Source organism: Salmo salar, chromosome ssa15 (genome assembly GCF_905237065.1).
Source record: "Salmo salar chromosome ssa15, Ssal_v3.1, whole genome shotgun sequence".
Classification (NCBI taxonomy): domain Eukaryota; kingdom Metazoa; phylum Chordata; class Actinopteri; order Salmoniformes; family Salmonidae; genus Salmo; species Salmo salar.
Genome location: NC_059456.1, coordinates 75,031,132 through 75,055,314, shown reverse-complemented (window position 1 = coordinate 75,055,314; position 24,183 = coordinate 75,031,132). Strand labels below are relative to the sequence as shown.

General features: G+C 44.9%; 1 protein-coding gene across 2 annotated transcripts in view; it reads left to right on the top strand.

Annotated features, from left to right (window-relative positions):
* LOC106572132 (multiple epidermal growth factor-like domains protein 6) overlaps positions 1 to 24,183 on the top strand; it is an 85,578-nt gene that overhangs the window by 44,329 nt on the left and 17,066 nt on the right. Inside the window, exons 13-23 of one of the 2 annotated variants that reach the window (XM_014145996.2) lie at positions 597 to 731; positions 1,003 to 1,137; positions 5,449 to 5,574; positions 6,888 to 7,019; positions 7,123 to 7,251; positions 7,626 to 7,757; positions 7,934 to 8,062; positions 8,273 to 8,401; positions 9,505 to 9,633; positions 12,751 to 12,879; positions 22,974 to 23,102. In XM_014145996.2, coding sequence (XP_014001471.2) covers positions 597 to 731; positions 1,003 to 1,137; positions 5,449 to 5,574; positions 6,888 to 7,019; positions 7,123 to 7,251; positions 7,626 to 7,757; positions 7,934 to 8,062; positions 8,273 to 8,401; positions 9,505 to 9,633; positions 12,751 to 12,879; positions 22,974 to 23,102 — 1,434 coding nt within the window. The remainder of the gene's footprint in view (positions 1 to 596; positions 732 to 1,002; positions 1,138 to 5,448; positions 5,575 to 6,887; positions 7,020 to 7,122; positions 7,252 to 7,625; positions 7,758 to 7,933; positions 8,063 to 8,272; positions 8,402 to 9,504; positions 9,634 to 12,750; positions 12,880 to 22,973; positions 23,103 to 24,183) is intronic. The other variant, XM_014145998.2, reaches the window with a different exon arrangement.

Genomic DNA, 24,183 nt, shown 5'->3' with positions numbered 1-24,183 from the left:
GTGTGTGTGCATCTATCAGTTACACATACATGTCAGTACATACACACAACAAGTAGGTCACATGGGGGAGAGGCGTTGTGTCGTGAGGTGTTGCTTTATTTTTATTTTTTTAAACCAGGTTTGCTGTTCACTTGCGCTATATGAAATGGAGTTCCATGCACTCATGGACCTGTATAATACTGTTAGTTTCCTTGAATTTGTTCTGGACCTGGGGACGGTGAAAAGACCACTGGTGGCATGTCTGGTGGGGTAAGTGTGTATGTTAATGCTGTGTGTAAGTTGACTATGCAAACAATTTGGACAAACATACATTTTTCTTAAGAAAACAAGAAGTGATTGTCAGTCTTTCCTCAACTCTTAGCCAAGAGAGACTGACATGCATAGTATTAATATTAGCCTTCTGATTACAATGAAGAGCAAGACGTGCTCATATTGTCCATATGACTGGACAATAATCAAGATAAGAAAAAAAAACATATTTATGAATAAGGGCCTCAGACCTCTCTTCCCCTGCACTACAATGTAAACAGTTGGGCAGTGTGTACCCTATCAAGCCTGCAGTCCTGTTTAACGCTTGGTGTGCCGTCTCTCCCCAGCGTGTCCTAAGTGGGCGTACGGCCCTGGCTGTTCGGAGGAGTGCCAGTGTGTCCAACAGAACACCCTAGAGTGCCACCGCAACCATGGCTCCTGTGTCTGTAAACCAGGCTACCAGGGCAAGAACTGCCAGGAGGGTCAGTGGTCCAGAAGATGTTCTGCACACACACACGAGCGTACCCAGACACACGCATGCACATGCACACATACACGTATGTGCACGCGCACACATAAACACACACACGCATTCACATATACATATACCTATGTACATGCACGCACAGACACACAAGCAAACAAAACACACATACGTCAAGGAAAGGTTCTATCTGGCTTGATCTCGGTCCAGGAAACGGGCCCTAAATGTGTAACCAGTACCTTTAACCGGCTTTTGCTCCTCTCCTCTAGAGTGTAATAGAGGATACTATGGCCTGGCCTGCAAGAGGACATGTCAGTGTCCATCTGGGGTACCCTGTGATCATGTGACAGGGGAGTGTCTGAGCCAGTGCCCACCTGGCTTCCATGGGGACAACTGTGACCTAGGTGGGTACAGTGCATGGCATGCCAACCCAGACCAATGCAGAATAGTACTTTGTTGTCCATGTATTGGGAACAGAAATGTGTATTTCTTGTTTCTAACTCCCTCAGGCGAGACAACATAAAAAGCTTGCAGACATGCACACAGACACACACACGCACTCACTCACACATGCACACATGCACAGTATGGCATCTAAGTCTATTACACTCATTCTCTGTCATGGCTAGATTCCAAAGCGACTGGTTTCATGTTTGTTTTTGATAGTTTTCTCATGGTGTTTCTCATGGACTCAGTTTTTCATACACACAGTAGTTGCAGCTGTTTATGAGTTTGTCTTCTTTTAGATGTGGTACTCAACACTGGTCATCTGTTTTCCCCTCTCATGCGGTTTGTGCTGAGCAGTAACACAATAATCAACAAGAGACGGATGGGGTGTCTCCAACTCTGGTCCTGGAGAGCTACTGGCCTGGGTGTGCAGGGTTTGGTTCTAACCCAATTCCAACAGACCTGCTAAACCTAGGGCCCTATAAAATCTGTGTTCCGTACAGAATCACGGAATCCAGACAATAAAACTAAATTCAACAATATTCAAAAATGTATTCAAATCAACAAGTAGAAAATCAACTAAATGTATTGAACTTATTTGAAAATGCATGAATTTGCCCAAGTTATTATTAAGAAAAGATCAAAATGCATCAGTGATTTGTATTTTCCTGCAACTTTCTGAAACGGCACGTGTGTGTGTGTGTGTGTGTGTGTGTGTGTGTGTGTGTGTGTGTGTGTGTGTGTGTGTGTGTGTGTGTGTGTGTGTGTGTGTGTGTGTGTGTGTGTGTGTGTGTGTTGCACATATGTGTAGCCGTTAGCGATGATGCTAATGATAACCTTCTTCTGGTAGAGATGGAAAGGCTCTCCCAAAAACCTTCTCCATTAAATGTTAACTACAAAGTAACCTATACCTACCTGGTATATCATCATTATTTGCATCATTCCAGTGGCCATTTGTTTTGCAAACTCTGCAATCACATGAGAACTACAGAGACATTGCTAACCAAACAAAGGTATCTTGCTGGTGCGCACTCGCATTTCTTCTATTTTTCTAAGACCTCAAAAGTGGTTTCTTGATGTGGTTTAAAGCTCCAATGCAGCCGTTTTTATCTCCATATCAAATCATTTTGGGGTAACAATTAAGTACCTTGTTGTGAGATTCTTAGCGAAGGGCACATGAAAGTGGTTGTGGAGATGCACTTACTGCATAAGTGTGTTCCTATATTGTTGTTTTGTGTCTGCGTGTGTATGTAGCTATGCATGCGTATATGTCTATATGTGTCCGTTTATGTGTGTCGGTCAATAACAGACAGAAACAACCAGAATAGTTTAATTGAAACACCAAGCTGGCGATGAGTTTCTTGTCATCTGGAAGTCATTAAGCGATCAGGGCCTTGCATCTCCAATCAATTAGAAATATCGGGGAGCGAGGGGAATCGTCCTGGCCTACCTCCTCTAATTTCCCTCCTCTGTTTATCTGCATCTCTCTTAATGGTATGTTTTTCAACCTTTCCCCTCCATTTTAATTTGGATACTCTGGGCACTCTGGAGGGGAAGGATACCCTCAATCTGTAAATGAGTACAGGGTCTCAGAGAAAGTCGCCGTAGGGTATGGCTACTGTTTGACGGGCTCGTAACCAATTGTGCTATTCTGACAGAGTTTACAGAGTTCAAGTAACAGACACATCTCAACATCAACTGTTCAGAGGAGACTGCGTGAATCAGGCCTTCATGGTTGAATTGCTGCAAAGAAACCACTTCTAAAGGACACCAATAATAAGAAGAGACTTGCTTGGGCCAAAACACACGAGCAAAAGACGCCAGGCTGTGTAAGGGCTATTTGACCAAGAAGGAGAGTGATGGAGTGCTGCATCAGATGACCTGGCCTCCACAATCACCCGACCTTAACCCAATTGCGATGGTTTGAGATGAGTTGGACCACAGAGTAAAGGAAAAGAAGCCAACAAGTGCTCAGCATATGTAGGAACTCCTTCAAGACTGTTGGAAAAGCATTCCAGATGATGCTAGTTGAGAGAATGCCAAGAGTGTGTAAAGCTGTCATCAAGGCAAAGGGTGGCACAACTAAAATATATTTTGATTTGTTTAACACTTTTTTGGTTACTACATACATACCACATTACTACTTCCATATGTGTTTTTTCATAGTGTCGATGTCTTCACTATTATACTACAATGTAGAAAATAGTACAAATAAAGAAAAACCCTTGAATGAGTAGGTGTGTCCAAATGTTTGACTGGTGCTGTATATCTCCACCGCTTTCTCTCTTTCTTTCTCTCACTCTCTCTATGTACACCCCCATCACTCTCTATCCCTCCCTCTCCCTGGCATTTATCGATTCAATACATTTTACTGGAGCGTGCACATCCCTGGTTTCCCATGTAAATCAACATTAGTAGATGGGGAATTGCTGGACATTCTGTGCTAGATACAGTGCCTTGCAAAAGTATTCAACCCCCTTGGCGTTTTTCCTATTTTGTTGCATTACAACCTGTAATTTAATTTCATGTAATGGACATACACGAAATTGTCCAAATTGGTGAAGTGAAATTTAAAAAATAACTTGTTTCAAAAAAATTAAAATGGAAAGTGGTGCATGCATATGTATTCACCCCCTTTGCTATGAAGCCCCTAAATAAGATCTGGTGCAACCAATTACCTTCAGAAGTCACATAATTAGTTAAATAAAGTCCACCTGTGTGCAATCTAAGTGTCACATGATCTGTCACATGATCTCAGTATATATACACACCTGTTCTGAAAGGCCCCAGAGTCTGCAACACCACTAAGCAAGGGGCACCACCAAGCAAGCGGCACTATGAAGACCAAGGAGCTCTCCAAACAGGTCAGGGACAAAGTTGTGGAGAACTACAGATCAGGGTTGGGTTATAAAAAAATATCCGAAACTTTGAACATCATTATATAAAAATGGAAAGAATATGGCACCACAACAAACCTGCCAAGAGAGGGCCACCCACCAAAACTCACAGACAAGGAGGGCATTAATCAGAGAGGCAACAAAGAGACCAAAGATAACCCTGAAGGAGCTGCAAAGCTCCACAGCGGAGATTGGAGTATCTTTCCAGAAGACCGCTTTAAGCCGTACACTCCACAGAGCTGGGCTTTACGGAAGAGTGGCCAGAAGGAAATAAGCAAACATGTTTGGTGTTCGCCAAAAGGCATGTGGGAGACTCCCCAAACATATGGAAGAAGGTACTCTCGTCAGATGAGACGCAAATTGAGCTTTTTGGCCATCAAGGAAAACGCTATGTCTGGCACAAACGCAACACCTCTCATCACGCGGGACACCATCCCCAGCATGGTGGCGGCAGCATCATGCTGTGGGGATGTTTTTTTATCGGCAGGGACTGGGAAACTGGTCAGAATTGAAGGAATGATGGATGGTGCTAAATACAGGGAAATTCATAAGGGAAACCTGTTTCAGTCTTCCAGAGATTTGAGACTGGGACGGAGATTCACCTTCCAGCAGGACAATGACCCTCAGCATACTGCTAAAGCAACACTCGAGTGGTTTAAGGGGAAACTTTTAAATGTCTTGGAATGGCCTAGTCAAAGCCCAGACCTCAATCCAATTGAGAATCTGTGGTATGACTTAAAGATTGCTGTACACCAGTGGAACTCATCCAACCTGAAGGAGCTGGAGCAGTTTTTCCTTGAAGAATGGGCAAAAATCTCAGTGGCTAGATGTGCCAAGTTTATAGAGACATACCTCAAGAGACTTGCAGCTGTAATTGCTGCAAAAGGTGGCTCTACAAAGTATTGACTTTGGGGGGGGTGAATAGTTATGCATGGAGAAGTTTCTTTTTTTTGTCATATTTCTTGTTTGTTTCACAATAAAAAATATTTAGCATCTTCAAAGTGGTATGCATGTTGTGTAAATCAAATGATACAAACCCCCCCAAAAATCGATTTTAATTCCAAGTTGTAAGGCAACAAAATAGGAAAAATGCCAAGGGGAGTGATTTCTTTCGCAAGCCACTCTAGATCCACCATTCACATGCCACGGGGGATATCAGACAAACTTGACACAGGAAAAGCATATGCTATTCAACACCCATCCATAGATATTTCCTACATATTAATCTAATCAAACATATTCATCCGAATTCAGTTCAATTGAGGGTAGCCAAACAGTTGTGTAAACATAAAATAGTATAGTGTGTTTTTCGTCTGTATATCATCATACTATCTTTCAATAAATCATAAATGTGTGTGTCCTCCTTCACAGACTGTCCAGAGGGTCACTACGGGGCTGGATGTAACCAATCGTGCCACTGCTCTGGCTCCCCATGTGACAACATGACAGGACAATGTCACTGTCTTGCGGGGATGAAGGGACAGCACTGTGAAACTGGTAAGGATGGGGGCCAACATGCTATTAGGGCGTGTCGTATAGGGCCATGGGGGAAGAGGAACTCGGGTGGAGGGTGCAAGGGGTTCCAATCAATAAATTAAAAATATTTTTTCTTTTTTCTTTACGTGTACTGCACAAACATCAGGAAGGAAAAGGCCGGACTCTCTATCATAAAAACATGAGATTGTATTATCTACTTAAAATTAAAATCATGACGTTTAGGCCGTCAATGCCATGGCCTTCAACAGACGCTAGGAAAATATCCAAAGACATTTGTCTGGCACTAGGTAGGTAGAATATTAACTGTACAAAAAATAAAGCTGTCACTGAATAAAAAAACTCAACCTCCCAAGACGTTTGAAAAAGAAGGAAAACTGTAGGTAGAGGAACCAGTCCTCCTAGAACCAGAGCCCATCCTCTTCTGGCTGGCCGGGCATAATGACAAATCCCATAGGAATATCCTCCTGGCATACTGGCATGGGAAAATCTCTGGGCCGCAGTATCGGCCACAGTCTGTCCTCTTTAAAAGCTCTCTTCAATTCAACATGGGCTGGGCTGGCCAGAGCAGTACGTGTGTTATATTCAACAATGTGATGGCACACATCTCTCTCCAACTGCTAACCATAGTAAAACAACCCAGAAAACATGTTGTGATTGCATCTTTAATGTGTTTCCATTCTGGTCCGTTTGAAATTCTCCTGGACATTGTTGGGAATACGAGCTCCTTGGAAGAGGTGATGGAATTGAGCCTGGCAGTTTTAGAGAAGGGAGAGTACTTAAAGGCCCAGTGCAGTCAAAAACGTAGTTTCCCTGTGTTTTATATATATTTCCGCGCTATGAAGTTGGAATAATACTGTGACATTTTGAAAATTATAATACCCTTTTAGTGTAAGAGCTGTTTGAAAATACTGCCTTCAATTTCAGCCCGTTTTGGTGGGAGGGAGTTTTGGCCTTCCATGGTGACATCACCCTGCGGTACATTCCAATAAGAAAGAGTTCCAAACCTCTCTGCCAATTACAGCTAATTTTCTGTTTTTCTCTCCCCACTCAAACCACTCCGAGACAGTCCGAGCAAAATTCTTGATTGAAAAATTGCTTTTTCCTATTTGGGACACAGCACTTTATGAAATTAGATTTTCAAAGAAGCCATATGAGAATCAGTACCCTGTTCATTCTTTAGTCATGGAACACTGGTTAGAATAATAATGCCCCATATGAAGAGTAGAACATTTCATTCACAAGGACATCTTTGGAGTCTTTTTTTCTCTAACTTTCTTGGTCTCTGTCCCTCTCTCTCCTCTCATGTCTGTTAGAGTGTGAGGAGGGTCGTTGGGGTCTGGGCTGTTCAGGCTTCTGTCCCCACTGTCAGAACAGGGGAGTGTGTGACAAACACAATGGAGTGTGCTGCTGTCAACCTGGATACATGGGCACCCTGTGTCAGAGCGGTGAGAGAGACACCCGCACACACACACACACACACACACACACACACACTAGTCACCACTCCTCAGACTAAGTATAATTGACCATACTATCTCTCTTTCGTAGCCTGCCCGGTGGGTAGATTTGGCCTGGGTTGTCAGCTACGTTGTCTGTGTGATAACGGTGGGCGCTGCCACCCGGTGACAGGCAACTGTGCCTGTCCTGTAGGATGGACTGGACCTAGCTGCAGCAGAGGTAAGTAAGGATGATTGATTGTGTGACCCACAACCCTCACTGGAGTGCTTTATGGTCTGCCCTACCACGTAGATCTGGGTTCAAATGCAATTCTGTTTGAAATCTTGGCTTAATTCCCTGGCTCAACGGAACCAATAGAAGAGTCACAAAATTGCAAAACCTCGCCCATCTTGCGCTCCAGGCAGGCTAAAGTAGTTGAACCCAGGTCTGCTGCCACCACAGCTTGTAATAATAGTTATAATAACATTGTAGTTCATTAGTTGGTTCCTTCTTTGATCATGACTGTTTTAGTGAAAAGGTGTGGCAAAAATATGAGATATGACTTATGGGGGTCATGACCTTGTGTTGACCTCTGAACTCTGTCTCCATGGCAGCATGTGATGCCGGGCGCTGGGGGGCGGACTGTGCTAACATGTGTGAGTGCCCGGGCAGCGATGGCAGCTGTGACCTCATCACGGGGCAATGTCGCTGTGAGGCGGGCTACACGGGACCCCGCTGCCAACAGAGTAAACACTTACAGTATATATCCTTGTGTGTGTATGCTTGTGCACGTTCATGTATGTGTGTCGATTTGTGTGTAACTGTACATACACTAGCTGGGTTGGGGACAATGCCTAGCAGGAAAAAGTGTTTTAGTTTCTCTCTGCGCTCTCTCTCTCTCTCTGCCCTGGCACTGCCACAGAGTGCCCAGAAGGCTCCTTTGGCATAGGCTGCAGACACAGGTGCCAATGTGCCAATGAGGCGGCCTGTGAGCATGTTAGTGGAGCCTGCACCTGCCTCACTGGTTGGACCGGCACATACTGTGAAAAATGTAAGTGTGTGTTTGAGTGTGTGTTGGATAACTAATTTGATTATCTGAGCATGCCCACATGATATGTTTGGAGGTGTGTAAGGTCGTAATTAATTGACTTACCTGTGTAAATAAAGGTGACATAAAAAAAGTGTGTGTGTGTGTGTGTGTGTGTGTGTGTGTGTGTGTGTGTGTGTGTGTGTGTGTGTGTGTGTGTGTGTGTGTGTGAAGCATGTCCTGACGGCTTCCATGGGCTGGAGTGTCAGCAGCAGTGTCAGTGTTCTAACGGGGGCCGATGTGACCACCTGACGGGTGCCTGCCACTGTCCAGACGGCTGGGTCGGACCACAATGCAACATCAGTGAGTTCCATTGGCTTAGGTCCTCTATGCAAATTCCATCCTGCCCACCCATGCACACATCCACCCACCCATGTATGCATACACATACAGAACACACGGCAGGTAGCCTAGCAGTTAAGAGCGTTGTGTCTGTAACCAAAAAGTCACTGGTTTGAATCCCTGAGCCGACTAGGTGCCCTTGAGCAAGGCACTTAACCCAAATTGCTCCTGTAAGTTGCTGTGGAGAAGAGCTTCTGCTAAGCACACAAATGAATTATGTTAGTAACCGTATGAGATCTGTTCTATTGCATTAAAGTTTATTTAAGATACTTTCAATAGTTCAACTCCGCACCGTAATCAGATTGTTTTAATTTCTCCAATAATGAAATGTTCCACTAACATCACATTAAGAGTTGTTTGTGTGAGAAAATGTTATGGAACCCCCCTTTATAAGAGATTCTCTGGTACGTTTGTATACTTTTTAGCCAGTCGTTCTGAAAGTAATGCTCACGAGACAAAAGTGGTCCCCAAAAATGTATTACTACGTCACATATGTGCAGATATGTTCACTGTCATTGCTCTGCACTGCATCTCAGTGTTAGAGGTGACACTACAGACCCTGGTTTGATCCCGGGCTGTATCACAACCGGCTGTGATCGGGAGTCCCATAGGGCAGCGCACAATTGGTTAAATAAAAATAAATAAATGTGGCATTGAATAATCCCCTGGATCACTATAGTCATTTTTCAGCTCTGACTGGTAATGGGGTGCCAGGAGGGCCATTCTTAGTGAATTGGAAGCCCCAGGTAGAGGCCAGTCTGAGGCCCCTGCCTAGAGCCGCCTCTAGGCTTTTGGGGGCCCTTAGTAAGATTTGGTTGTCTAATGGTAAGTCTGAGGAGGGCCCACAAAGAATGTGCCTGTGTGTGTGCGTGTGTGTGTGCCTGTGTGTGTGCCTGCCTGTTTGTGTGTGTGCGCCTGTGTGTGTGCCTGTGTGTGCCTGTGTTTGTGTGGAGAGCCGAGCATGGAACACAACTGTCACAACACCCTTTGTATCTGTATACAGTTACAGTATGTTATGGCTGTTTTCGTTCCCCCTGACTTTCTGTGCCCTGTTCCTGTGGTAGCATGCCAGGCAGGGTGGTTTGGCCATGGGTGTGAACACACCTGTGAATGCCGTAATAATGCCACCTGTGACCCTGTGAGTGGGCAGTGCCAGTGTACGCCAGGGTGGATCGGCCCCAGCTGTGAGAAAGGTACTGTCAGTGTGTGTGTGTGTACATGTGGGGGTTCGTAGGTCATTCCCCCAAGAGCGGTACTGTACTTTGGTTAAAATAAAAACAATTTATTTAACCTTATCTTAACATTCTGTCATAAAGAGCACGTTTCACTTAATTAAAAAACATGTTTTCCCATCTCAAGTGGTAAAAAACAGGCTATAGGAATTGCCAATGAAAATGTGTATTGTTTGTGTATTGTAGAAATGTATATATATATATGTGTGTGTGTGTGTGTGTGTGTGTGTGTGTGTGTGTGTGTGTGTGTGTGTATATATATATATATGGTATAAAAATAAAATAATATTAACTGCCAGTTAAGTCCCAATTCAAGTAACAGAGTTGACCATAATAGGATTGACATTGCATCTTAAATCAGCCTGTCGTGTCCTGACCAGCAGGTGGAGTAGGTGTACAAGTGTTGGTCAGGGCGTGGCAGAAGAAGTTGGGTTTTCTTTGTTCTGTCTAGGTTAGGTGTTTCTATGTAGAGGTAATTGGGGTGGACTTCCAATTGAAGGCAGCTGTGTGGTGTTGCCTTTGATTGGAAGTCCTATATTAGTTGGGTGTGTTTGTCTGTGTGTTGGTGGGGAATTGCTGTGAGCACTGCTTTTTTTTTGGTTTAGCCTGCTACACTGTCATACCATGAGTACTGTTCATTGTTTTGTTTATTGGTTTTTTCAGTGGATGTTTTACTCCTTTTTTTGAAATAAAAAATATGAGCATCCATATTCCCGCTGCGCCTTGGTCGTCCTTTCATCAGCACCATGGATTATGTGACAGAATTCCCCACCAACACAGGACCAAGCAGCGGAAGAATTCTGGCAAGGACTGGGGAACACATCGGGTAAGGGAGACCGAGAGGCACCCCCAAGAAATTTTTAGGGGGGGGGGGCACAAGGGCTGTGTGACGGGGCAAGATTGGAGACCCAGGCCAGCGCCCCGTACCCCTGTTAAAAGTAAACAGACTGGACAGGTCCCGTGCGTTGGGGTAGGTGCCATGGTAAGGCCTGGTATTTTTAGGCCAGTAGGCTTAATACCAGCACCCCCCACGTGCCAGGGGAGAATAGGCATCGAGCCAGCACCGGAGATGCCAACCCTGCGCTTAAGACTGCCAGTGCGCCTCTACGGTCTGGTGTTTCCTGTCATACGCACTAGCCTTGAGGTGCGTGTTCCCAATCTGGTACGCCCAGTGCCAGCACCACGCACTAGGCTCCAAGTACGTAAACCCAGCCTCGCCAGTCAACAGTCGCCAGAGCTGCCCGCCAGTCAACAGTCGCCAGAGCTGCCCGCCAGTCAACAGTCGCCAGAGCTGCCCGCCAGTCAACAGTCGCCAGAGCTGCCAGACCGCCCTGAACTGCCGGACCGCCCTGAACTGCCGGACCGCCCCGAGCCGCCAGACCGCCCCGAGCCGTCCCGAGCCGCCGGACCGCCCCGAGCCGTCCCGAGCCGCCGGACTGCCCCGAGCTGCCTCCAACATAGGTGGGTTGGGGAGGGGGGGGTGTAGCACAGTGCCGTCGTTGACGGCAGCCACCTTCCCTTCCTGTAGTTAGGGGGACATTTTCGGGTTGTTTTGGGTGTTTTGTGTTTTTTTTCTTTTGAAGGTGCATTCGGGGTCTGCACCTTTAGGGGGGGGTAATGTCACGTCCTGACCAGCAGGTGGAGTAGGTGTACAAGTGTTGGTCAGGGCGTGGCAGAAGAAGTTGGGTTTTCTTTGTTCTGTCTAGGTTGGGTGTTTCTATGTAGAGGTAATTGGGGTGGACTTCCAATTGAAGGCAGCTGTGTGGTGTTGCCTTTGATTGGAAGTCCTATATTAGTTGGGTGTGTTTGTCTGTGTGTTGGTGGGGAATTGTTGTGAGCACTGCTTTTTTTGGTTTAGCCTGCTACACTGTCATACCGTGAGTACTGTTCATTGTTTTGTTTATTGGTTCTTTTTCAGTGGATGTTTTACTCCTTTTTTTGAAATAAAAAATATGAGCATCCATATTCCCGCTGCGCCTTGGTTGTCCTTTCATCAGCACCATGGATTATGTGACACAGCCATAAATCCCCTTGTGACAGGGGGGATGTAAGCGTGTTGTGTGCATCAGGAAGGGACATGCAAGCTTAACATTTTTATTATTTTTTATATTCTATCCTGTATCTATGGGTAACAGGGTTGATGTGTTATGCTTGATGCGCTGTTTTCCACCATAAAACCCCAGAAAATTGCCAAAAAAGCTGAAATAGCTCACCTGCTTTTACACTATGATTTTACTGTTATGTTTTCAATGTTTCTTTTCAATAAAAATAGGAATGGTTTCACCATATTAAAATGAGAGTTCAGTTTTTATAACAGGGTTGGTCTTAAAATGAGATGGAAATTAATCACTTATCACATGAAAATAAATTATATTCTTCAGAAATTACTTTTTCAAAGCAACAAAAATAACTACAGCTTTACAATGATGGGGAAAACTTGGCAAACGTTTGGGGTTAAGTGAGTTAGTCTTCCTAGAAGTTGTGAAAATGCAGAATTTTGGCACTTTAGCAAGTCTTGATTCATATTCAAAATGTGATATATTGAATTTCCATGTGGTGTTTGCTGAAAAGGCACCTCATTTAATATAACAGGCTTTTAAAATTCCATTTTGGTGGACAATTTCGACTTAAAATATCAATGCATGTGTGCCTGCGTAACAGAGAATGTATTATTTTGCCTACAAAATTGGAAAGTACATTTGAAAAGCAGGCTTTATTTAGCTGCTTTTCAGTCCTCCACATCTGTACATTTCATTGAAGAAATAATGAGCGTCCTTGAGGCTAAGTAATGGTAGTATTCCCTCCCGTTCCAAAGACTATACATACAGGACAGTGGCTGCACCCTGATTCTCTACCCTTCTCCCTAATGTGTGCAGTCATTCACTCCCCATAAAGGATTGAAATTGAACAGACTATACATACAATACAGTGGCGGCGCTTTGATTATCTTCCCTTTCCCCTGAAGTGTGCACTCAACTTTTTCACTCCACTTCATGGATCAAAATGGAATGGACTTATGTACGTTTGAAATATGGTGGAATCTAGCTTGTGTTTACGCGATGTGTATCTTACTTTCAGAATGTGTAGAAGGCTTTTATGGACAAGACTGCCAGCATCACTGCCTGTGTCAGAACGGAGGGGTGTGTGATCAGTTCTCTGGGCGCTGCTCGTGCTCCAATGGGTGGACTGGGGCAGCCTGCGAACTGGGTAAGTGTTGGATCAACTTCCAGGACCAAATAGGGAAGAAGGGGGGTTGAGAGATTTCCAATGCACTTAGGCCCTCTACAATGGTTAAAGGGATACTGCGAGATTCTGGCATTTAAGATCCTTTGTTCTACTCACCGAAAGTCCGATGAACTCGTGGATACCATTAGTATGTCTCTGCGTTCTATATGAAGGAAGTTACCGGTTTGCGTTTGCGCAATTACTGAAAGTCTACAGGGACGGTAAATGCCAGAATCTCGCAGTATCCCTATAACGCAATAGCAGATAACGTTATAACTTGTCATAATGCAATAACTTTTTAACAGGGTAATGTAATAAGTTGTCAGATAATGTAGGCTAATAAACATGTCGAACAGATGTGATATTTTTTCCCCACTGTAATAAGTTACTGTGTTATCCTGTGGTTAATTACGTTATTAGGTGAGTAACAACTTTTTGGATGAATAATTCACTTCAAACGGATCATGTGATATTCCAAAATCACTGTCTTTAAGATGTATAAAATGTAGTTTAAAGGTGATTCGCTGATCTGTCCACTATATGTGCTGGCTAGACCTAGTTACAACTATGCGTACCATGCAGACACCATATAATAAGTCCTTAATAGAAGTCTGAGTTCAACCTCCTGTATGTGCCACTCCCCCTCCCGTTGTCCCTGTGTCTCAGCACATTTTCGAACAATGGCTGCAATAAAGTGGTTCTTCTAATCACAAAAGCTTGTGGTAGTGTAGATGTGAGCCATCAAAGGTCAATTCACAGTTCTTACCTGAGCATTTACAGTGCATTCGGAAAGTATTCAGACTCCTTCCCTTTTTCCACAATTTGTTACGTGATATTTCCTCTTTTACGTTTTTAATACATTTGAAAAATGATATGCATAGGTGTCCGAGCTGTGTGCTAGTAGTTTAAAACAGACACCTCGGTGCGTTCAGCATGTCAACCTTTTTTATTATGTTTTGAATGGCATCCGAATAGCAAGTCAGTTGGTGTGATAAACAAATACATTTACTGTAAGTAGGCTTTACCTAACAAGGGAAGTGGGTTATGGAGGAAGCAAAAGAGAGAAACCATATCATTTGTTGTGTCATTTCTTACCAACAGGCTGTGGGAAAAATTTAAATTACAGACTGTTTTAAACAGAATAAAACAAGTATCGGAATTGAGAATGTTGATGCCAAACAATGCAGGTCTGTGACATGAAATAGTCTAACACCTCACACACTGAAGGGTGACAACTTGAGAGGAGCAAACTGCTCCAGATAAAACATGCTCTTACCAGGATCTAATCTTCTCATTCTCCCCTTCATCTTTAATGTTGGCATTCAACCCCAGTGTTTGACCATAGAAGTTGCTTTAAGTCTATTGCTCGGATGTGTACCAGTACAGCTCTCTCATCATTGCCTCTTGTGTGTGACGTCTTCTTTCAAAACTCAATGTTTTCGAGAGAGAAGCTACATTATGGCTAAACTTGTCACAAAAATCAGATTATGTAGTACAAAATAAAAAATCTAATACATCGAACATCTTCCTCCGCAAGGCAGCTGAATCAACGATCTTGTCCTCCTGGAGTTCTTTTGTTACATGGGGACTTGTTCACTTCTTCATGAGTCCAGATTGTAGAGGGGTCATCCGCATAGAAGAGCTCAAGGAGCAAAGTGAAACTGTATCATTTGTGCTATATCCAAGACCGGTGTGGAGGGTCACCTGCTTGTGAGAATCACCAACGTGAACTGCCTGAATTTCACTGGTGTATTTACAAAACTTTGGTTTTAGAAGTTGGGGGGAAATAATTATTATAATTTGTTTTATCCAGTCGGATAAACACTCCAAACAGCCTACCTGACTGCTCGGAGGCGTCTGCATGGTCCTAAAGCACACCTGTTTCAATATGCTTTGTGTTGTAGTCACGACAAACAAAGATATATAGTTAAGCAAACTTTACTAGGCATGTTGTCAACCAGCACATCCAGTACACGAATAAGGTAAGTAACAATTGGTTTCCATTTCCTGTGTAACATCAATATGAGTAACATCAATATTGCTACATGTTCTCAAAGGCAGACTCCACCTAACTTTGGCTTGTAGTCCATGTCTGCAATAAACTGGAATGTGAACTGAATGTTTGTTTAATGTCTCTGACTGTCCATTACATTATTATTATTTTTACCTTCACACAAAGTCTTTCAGGTGTATAGGTCTTCGGACGGCCCTACCAAGCCTTGTGTGGGGAGTGTTGATTACGTCAGGAGGTGCTTGACCTGAGATGTTTGGATCTTCTTGTTGAGGTGCAGCGTTCACCTCTAGGTTGCGTTGGGCGTCAGCTAGTGCTCTGTTTACTGGCTCTGTGCCAGGCTCCTCAACAGTGGGGAAATCCTCCTCTATTTCTCTGCTCTTCCTCAGGTGTCTCCTGTTCCTCCTGAAGACTTGTCCCTGTTCTGTCTTTACCTCGTAGGACCTTTGCTCAACAGGTCTGACTACTGTGGCCCTCTGCCACCACTGTTTCTGTCCTGTGAGTGGCTGAACTCTCACCCTGTCATCTCGTTGCAGCTCTGTGAGATCCTTAGCAGAGGTGTCGTAGTACTTTGCCTGTTTCTGCTGTCTTTCTTTGAACTTCTCCAGTTGACAGTTTGCCATCACCGGTCCCAGAAGGTTTTCACTCATTATAAGTAGTGTCTTTTTATGTCTTCCCATGAGTGCCATTGCAGGGCTGCTGTCTGTTCCTTGTGACAGGGTATTTCTGTGATCCAGCATGGCCAGGTATGGGTCAGCACCTGCTCTCTTTGCTTTTGCCATCAGTCTTTTGGCTATTTTCACTGCTGAATCCACTTTCCTATTACTTTGTGGGTATCCTGGAGACGATGTTTTGTGTGTAAAGTCCCAAGCCTTGCTGAAACTTCAGAACTCGTCTGAAGAGTACTGGGGACCATTGTCTGAGTAAAGGATGTCAGGTATCCCATAGCGTGCAGAGCGTGTCTTCGGTTTTCGAATGACCGTTTTCGACTGTGTGTTCTCCAAATGGTCTACTTCCCAGAAGTTGGAGAGATAATCAACTGTGACCATGTAGTCTCTGTCATTGAACTGGAACAGGTCAGTCCCTATTTTTTCCCAGGGACGCTTTGGTGCTTCGTGTGGCCTCAGCGTCTCTTTCTGCTGCTTCACATCCCATGCAGTGCAGGTGCTACATTGTGCCATATATCTTCTCAGCTGTGCATTCATGCCTGGCCAGTAGTCACACTCGCGAGCTCTTCTCAGACATCCCTCGATTCCTATGTGTGAGAAATGGATTGTCTGCATTATCTCTGACCTGAGGGCAGTAGGCACAGCGACTCGCTCACCTCTGAAGATTACTCCATTTTGCACACTCAGCTCATCTCTGTTGGGAAAATACATAGCTACTTCCAAGGGTACATGTTCTTTCACTTCAGGCCACCCCTGCAGGATCACATTTTTCAGTGTCTGGAGCTCCCGGTCCAGCTCAGTGGCTCTCTGGATGGCCTTTAGTCTCTCGCTTGACACAGGGAGGAAGTGTATCATATTAATTGATTCCACATCGACCTCCACGTGGCCTCTGTTGTCTTGTTCTGTGAGGTACGCCCTGCTCAGGGAGTTGGCCAGCACCACATGTTTACCCGGAACGTATCGGAGACTGACCTTGTAGTTTTGGAGTCTCATGAGCATGCGTTGTAGTCTTTTTGGTGCGCTGAGGAGAGGCTTTGTCATGATGCTCTCTAGAGGTTTGTGATCTAACTGCACTTCCACAGTTCGTCCATATGTGAATTGGTGGAACCTCTCCATGCCAAACACCACTGCAAGCAGCTCCTTCTCTATCAGTGCATACACTTTTTCAGTCTTTGTCAGGGCTCTGCTGGCATGTGCTATTGGTTGTACTCCCTGCATCAAGGCTGCTCCTAACCCACTCTCTGAAGCATTACATTGTAGTACAAACTGCTCTGTTGGGTTGTAGTATTTCAGCACAGGGGTCTGTGCACTGGTATCCCTGATTTAATTGAAAGCCTGTTCATGTCTCTCTAACCACTCCCACAGTGAGTCCTTGTGTGTTAGCTGTCGCAGTGGCTCGCAGAGCTCCGTGGCGTGGCTGCAGAACTTGGCTAGGTAGTTTACCATGCCCAGGAAGCACTGCACCCCATGCACATCTGTAGGCCTAGGCGTCTGTCTGATGGCTGTCACTTTTCCTGGGTCCACTTTCAACCCCTCTGATGTTAGCAGGTGGCCAATGTAAGGCACTTCCTTCAGCCTGAGCTGCAGCTTCTCCGGATTCAGCTTGATATTGAGCTTCCTGCATCTGTCCAGGAGCATTCTCAGGTTTTTGTCATGGACCAGAGTCGTCGCTTCATCGTTGTCTCCTTCTCCCACAATCAGAATGTCGTCTGCAATGATTTTGACTCCTGGAAGAACTTCCATTGCCTGGTTCAACTTCCTCTGAAAGATCTCTGGGGCTGGACTGATTCCCATTGGCATGCTCAGCCACCTATAGCGTCCCATGGGAGTAGAGAAGATGGTGATTCCTCCTCCAGTTCCACATGCCAAAATCCCTTTTTACATCACAAACAGAGAACACGTGTGCTCTGTTCAGATCTGGCAGCACTTCTTCAATAGTGAGAAGTGGGTAATGGCTCCTCTTGAGCACCTTGTTGAGAGGTTTTGGATCAATACACACTCTTAGATTTCTAGACAGTTTCTTCACTACGATCAGGCTGCTAATCCAATCTGTGCTTTTTTCAGCTGCTTTTATCATCCTTCTTTTCTCTAGACCACTGAGCTCCTCTTTGTGGTTTATATAGTGCTATTGGCACTCTTCTCTTTGGCAGCTGGACGGGCTCCACTCGCTCACCCACTTCCAGCTTCAGTTTGCCGGGTAAGCATCCATCTCCCTGGAATACATCAGAGTACTCCTGTTTAATTTGCTCTTTAGTCCAGGATCCTGTTGTTTTCTCGATGGCCAGGATGTTGTGATGCTGCACAGTAATCAACTCCATTGCCTGGATAGCCTTACTGCCTAGAATGGGCCTGTGCACGTTCTTGTTGACGACAATGAACTCAAATCGGTAGGTTTTCTTATTGTGTGGATTGATCACTTTAAGTGTAGACTTCCCCAGTGGCGTCAGAGTACTCTTGTTAAACAGCACCGATACCTGACTGCAGGGCTCTAGGTGACTGGCTTTTGTGAGGTTTGCAGGGATAACATTACAACTAGCACCACAATCTAGCTGAAATCTGACTGACTTTTTGTTGACCAGCATGGTTGCAAAGAGAGCTGCATTGGGGTCTGTGGTTTTGTTCTGTACCACGTTGATGCTCTATGACTTTGGCCCTAGTGTGATGCAGAGAACATCTTCACCGCTCTCTGAGTCAGCTGATGCATTTTCCATTGCCAGGACTGTTTCTCTTGCTGATCTCTGCACTTTTGCAAACTGTTGAGAAGTGATTGTTTTTTCCACAGGATTGACATTTTTTTCCATGGGCAGGGCATTTTTCCTTTTTTCTCTCATGTGTCCATCCACAGTATCTGCATTGTATAATGCTCTGTCCCTCAGTAAGGGTCTCCTCTCCCTCTGTCACTCTGTAGGGTCTCCTCTCCCTCTCTGTCCCTCTGTAGGGTCTCCTCTCCCTCTCTGTCCCTCTGTAGGGTCTCCTCTCCCTCTCTGTCCCTCTGTAGGGTCTCCTCTCCCTCTCTGTCCCTCTGTAGGGTCTCCTCTCCCTCTCTGTCCCTCTGTAGGGTCTCCTCTCCCTCTCTGTCCCTCTGTAGGGTCTCCTCTCCCTCTCTGTCCCTCTGTAGGGGTCTCCTCTCCCTCTCTGTCCCTCTGTAGGGGTCTCCTCTCCCTCTCTGTCCCTCTGTAGGGTCTGCTCTCCCTCTCTGTCCCTCTATAGGGTCTGTTCTCCCTCTCTGGTCCTCTGTAGGGTCTGTTCTCCCTCTCTGGTCCTCTGTAGGGTCTCCTCTCCCTCTGTCCCTCTGTCGGGTCTCCTCTCCCTCTCTGTCCCTCTGTAGGGTCTGCTCTCCCTCTCTGTCCCTCTGTAGGGTCTCCTCTCCCTCTCTGTCCCTCTGTAGGGTCTCCTCTCCCTCTCTGTCCCTCTGTAGGGTCTCCTCTCCCTCTCTGTCCCTCTGTAGGGTCTGCTCTCCCTCTCTGTCCCTCTGTAGGGTCTCCTCTCCCTCTGTAGGGTCTCCTCTCCCTCTCTGTCCCTCTGTAGGGTCTCCTCTCCCTCTCTGTCCCTCTGTAGGAGTCTCCTCTCCCTCTCTGTCCCTCTGTAGGAGTCTCCTCTCCCTCTCTGTCCCTCTGTAGGAGTCTCCTCTCCCTCTCTGTCCCTCTGTAGGGTCTCCTCTCCCTCTCTGTCCCTCTGTAGGGTCTCCTCTCCCTCTCTGTCCCTCTGTAGGGTCTCCTCTCCCTCTCTGTCCCTCTGTAGGGTCTCCTCTCCCTCTCTGTCCCTCTGTAGGGTCTCCTCTCCCTCTCTGTCCCTCTGTAGGGTCTCCTCTCCCTCTCTGTCCCTCTGTAGGGTCTCCTCTCCCTCTCTGTCCCTCTGTAGGGTCTCCTCTCCCTCTCTGTCCCTCTGTAGGGTCTCCTCTCCCTCTCTGTCCCTCTGTAGGGTCTCCTCTCCCTCTCTGTCCCTCTGTAGGGTCTGTTCTCCCTCTCTGTCCCTCTGTAGGGTCTGTTCTCCCTCTCTGTCCCTCTATAGGGTCTGTTCTCCCTCTCTGGTCCTCTGTAGGGTCTCCTCTCCCTCTCTGTCCCTCTGTAGGGTCTCCTTTCCCTCTCTGTCCCTCTGTAGGGTCTCCTCTCCCTCTCTGTCCCTCTGTAGGGTCTGCTCTCCCTCTCTGTCCCTCTGTAGGGTCTGCTCTCCCTCTCTGTCCCTCTGTAGGGTCTGCTCTCCCTCTCTGTTCCTCTGTAGGGTCTCCTCTCCCTCTCTGTCCCTCTGTAGGGTCTCCTGTCCCTCTGTAGGGTCTCCTCTCCCTCTCTGTCTCTCTGTAGGGTCTCCTCTCCCTCTCGCTCTCTTCCTGTGTTAATGCATGCACTGCTACATGCCCTGCACTTTTATGACTTTAGCTCTCTGTCTGGACAGTTCTGTAGCTCTTCCAATCTGTATGCATTTCTCTAAACTGAGATTAGTCTCTCTGAGTAAGCGCTTTGTTAAGTGTGGGTCACACGTGCCACACACAATCCTGTCTCTGATAAGAGAGTCTGTGATTACTCCAAAGTTGCAGGTGGCCACTAGAGTCCTCAATTCAGTGAGATATTTGTCTAAACTCTCATATTGGCCCTGACTTCGCATGAAAATATGATATCTCAATTGTTTCATTTTTCTTGGGATCACAATATGCATCCAGTGCTGCAATTACTTCCTCAACAAAGATATTGTCTTTTGTACTGCCCACACAGTGGGTCTCACAAATCTCTATGCCTTTTTCCCCAATGAGATAATACAGTAGCTGTACAGTAGTCATCAGGTTCATCTCCCATTGTAAGAGCCATGTACAAATTTAATTCCTCTTTCCATCTTTTCCAGGTCAGTGCTAAATTACAATCATCAAAGTCTATTTTTCCCCGAGGTTTCAGTGCATTTTCCATGGCTATTTATTTGTAGAATGGAATGTTAGCTACTCACAAATCTGCTTGTATCCAATAGCCAGCTAGCTTTGATGTTCGGCATGATGACTTGCTTGTAAATGAGGCACTTTTCCAAACTGCCGCCTGGGATGTATTCTTCATTTACATCAATGAGATCCAGATTCTTTTGAGTACCGCTGCCACCATGTTTCAGTATGCTTTGCTTAGTCACAACAGACAAAGATATATAGTTATGCAAACTTTACTAGGCATGTTGTCAACCAGCACATCCAGTACATGAATAAAGTAAGTAACAATTGGTTTCCGTTTCCTGTGTAACATCAATATTGCTACAACACCGTTGCCTCATTTTGTATCACATTCCAATGATAAAACTGGGGGGGACAAAAATACAATTTCAGAATGTGGGGTGCATGTCCCCCCGTCCCCAGTGAAAGTTGCGCCCCTGAGTTCTCTGCAAAGTCAATATGCACGTTGATCTCTTTCCGCAGATTCTCTTTTAATTCTCTCAGTTTGGAGTGTTGGTGTTGAATGTTGTACACGTGTTTCCCCAACTTCTCTTTCCATCCTTTGGAGAAGTCCTACAGTAGAATATGCAGTGTGCCACAGACCTTTTCTTTAACTGTCAAATGTACAGTGAACTTATCCATGTTTCCCTCTTTGTTTTTCCTTTTCTCTCTCTTCAGGTTTGTTTTTCCACTCAAACCACCATGTCTGCTCACCAGCATCAAAGTCAGATGTTTTAAGCTCTTTTGCTTGGCAAAGGGAGCACTCTGTGTACATGCACTCTTTCTTCAGGTTCTCACAGCACAAAGTCTCAATTAGGTTCTCATTGTTGCTTCAGCTGATCTGTAGTTTGTCCGCCATGAACTAGAGGTTGGCGTGGGTTTTGCAGAGGCATGTGTCCCTATCCTGGACTGTTGGCTTGACAACCCAAAAAGGACGTATTTTGCGGAATTCATAGAAGGACATTTTAATCTCTGAATAAAATTCTGGAAAAGGTTCTGAATTTTGCCATTCAAGAAGCGCTTCTGCTTTTCTTTCTTGTGTGTTCTTTTTCCCTGTTGTTGCTCTACTGTTGACATCACTTTCATAGAATCTAGTGATTTTCTCTTCTGTGGCAGTGCTAATCATGTTACACTGCTCTTTCCTATAGTATTGAAGACTTGTTGGCCTGTTTCCATTTGCCCTCATTTCTTTTGCTGAAAATCCAAATTCTCTGTTTGTGTCTTTGATCAGGCCATACTTTCTCAGGATGTTGCCTCTGAGCATTTTTGAAGCCACTTGTTTGTCCTTGGCACAGCGCCTTTTTTGATACTTTTGCTTTAACTCTGCAATGATGGCATTTTGAAACAATAAAATCCTTTTCAAGTTATTCGGAGTTCCCTTCATTTTCTGTTTTGACTTTGTCTTTGGGGAATATTGTCTCTCCATTTTCTTCATCAGTTGATCATACCTGTTTTGGTATTTCTCAGTTTTCCGTTATGCTTTATCAAGTTTGACATTTGTCATGCAAAGATTTCTGTTTTTGAGCAACCTCTTCCGAACTTATTCCTTCTATCAAGTATTCAACTTCTCATTCCTGTTGCAGATGATGAGGAAGGGGTATCAGGGTGTGCATCAAGGGCAGGTAAGTTAGGGGCAGGTATGATGGCCTCATGTTCTGGCTGCAAGTCATCTGGTGAATAAGGTGTTGTGTTACCTGATAGGTAGGTCGCAATTGCAAATGTTCTCTTTAAAGTCTGTCTTCTATTCCGTTGGTTGCATTTCCATTGCCATCTCTTGCTTCTTTGTTCTCACTTTGTAAGCTCAGAGATAGATTTCACTTCTCCCTTCAGTTTTTTCTTCCAGTATCTCTCCCTGTCTTTTTGCAGATGTTCTTAAAGGATCGTTTTTTATTTTGTTTCTATGTCTGTGACCTCTGTGCTGTTTTATGTGGAATCTTCTAAAAACAAAGAAAAATACAACTTAGGTTTTCCAATTGTGCACACCTTGGAGCATTTTCTAGATTAAAGGAATTTAAAACATGATTAAATAAGCCTAAAGTTAAAAAAAGTAAAAAGTAATAACATAATGGATTTTTGTCATTTCCACCACGTTCTGTAGTTTCCACCACAGTTAAGTTTGTGATGAAAATGACTGTGATGGAAATTATGCTTCTACTGTTTTTGGAGAAAAATGACAGACTGCTTAGCATGCTTTGGCTAGTATTACAGCTAGCATATAGTTTACATAAAATATATTTAAAAAATAAAAATTCTACCACAAATTAAAGAAATCTATAGCCTGTTTTGGAAATGACTGACAATAAAAATATTCTCTACACAAGTAATATTTACCTAGATTTTTCTTCAACTTCTGGACTTCACTTCTGGAACAACTGTCTCCTGCAGCCATGTGCTTCAGTGTCACAATAAGTTTCCATGGTAACTAAGTTAACATTCTCATGACAAAACTTTATTAATGAGGAATTCTTCCTGTCTCTCTCTCTCTCCCTAGAGTGTGCCCATGGCTGGTTTGGGGTGGACTGTGCTCAGCCCTGTGAGTGTTTGAATGGTGGTGTGTGTGACCGTCACATTGGAGAGTGCAGCTGTGGCCCAGGCTGGGTAGGACAGCACTGTCAGACAGGTAAGGAATAAGAATCCTAACCATGTTACCGTAAAATGACATTCTCCAAGATGGCGAAGCAGCAAGATGTGTTTGTCCCGTGTTTTGTCCCGTGTAAGTATTCAGATTTATTTTAGATTTTTTTTTCATTTTTCTGTATACATTTCAATCTCTTTTTCCATTTTCGAAATAAATATACCTTCCTGCAACCCGCCTCAACCAACGTGGTACGGATCTGCTATTTTTTTAGACCTTATAACTGGATCTTCCATCAGAAGCTAGCCTTCAGAAGCTAGCTAGCTAATTAGCTACTAGCTATTTAGTTATTGTTAGCCACTGCTAGCAGTCTTTACCTTTAGCACAGACACCAGCTGCTTTAGCCCGGAGAGCCCGGACAATATCTGCCCTGAGCATATCGGACTGCTTTTCCCCCACTACATCACCGGATTCCTGCCGCAAGCTCTGGACCATTACACCAGATCATCTCAGCTAGCTAGCTGCTACCGAGTGGCTATTGTGGCTAACGCCCTTGTCCAGAAGCAAACACCAGTTAGCCTGGAGCTAGGCCCATTCCCCTGGCTAGCAAACGAAGTACACCAACTACAATACCTCTCTTGCCAATTGGCCTGGACCCTTTGTCGACACGGAGCCCCGCCGATCCATCACAACTGGTCTGCTGACGTATTTCAGCCGATGTGCTCTCAACCGGCCTCTGCATCGTTGATGTCGGTGAGGACCCAGCTACTAGCCCTGGCCCGCTAACTCTCTGAGCGTCGTGTCTCCCGCTCGCCTAGCGTAGTGACGACTGCTGAGCGGGTCCCTGTTTTGTCCATTGCTGCTTATCGGACCATATGATCACTCGGCTACACAGTTGATGCCTACTGGACTGTTCATTAACCTCTCTAGGGTATGTGGGACGAAATCGTCCCACCTACTCAACAGCCAGTGGAATCCCGTGGCGTGATATTCAAATACCTTAGAAATGCTATTACTTCAATTTCTCAAACATATGACTATTTTACACCATTTTAAAGACAAGACTCTCGTTAATCTAACCACACTGTCCGATTTCAAAAAGGCTTTACAACGAAAGCAAAACATT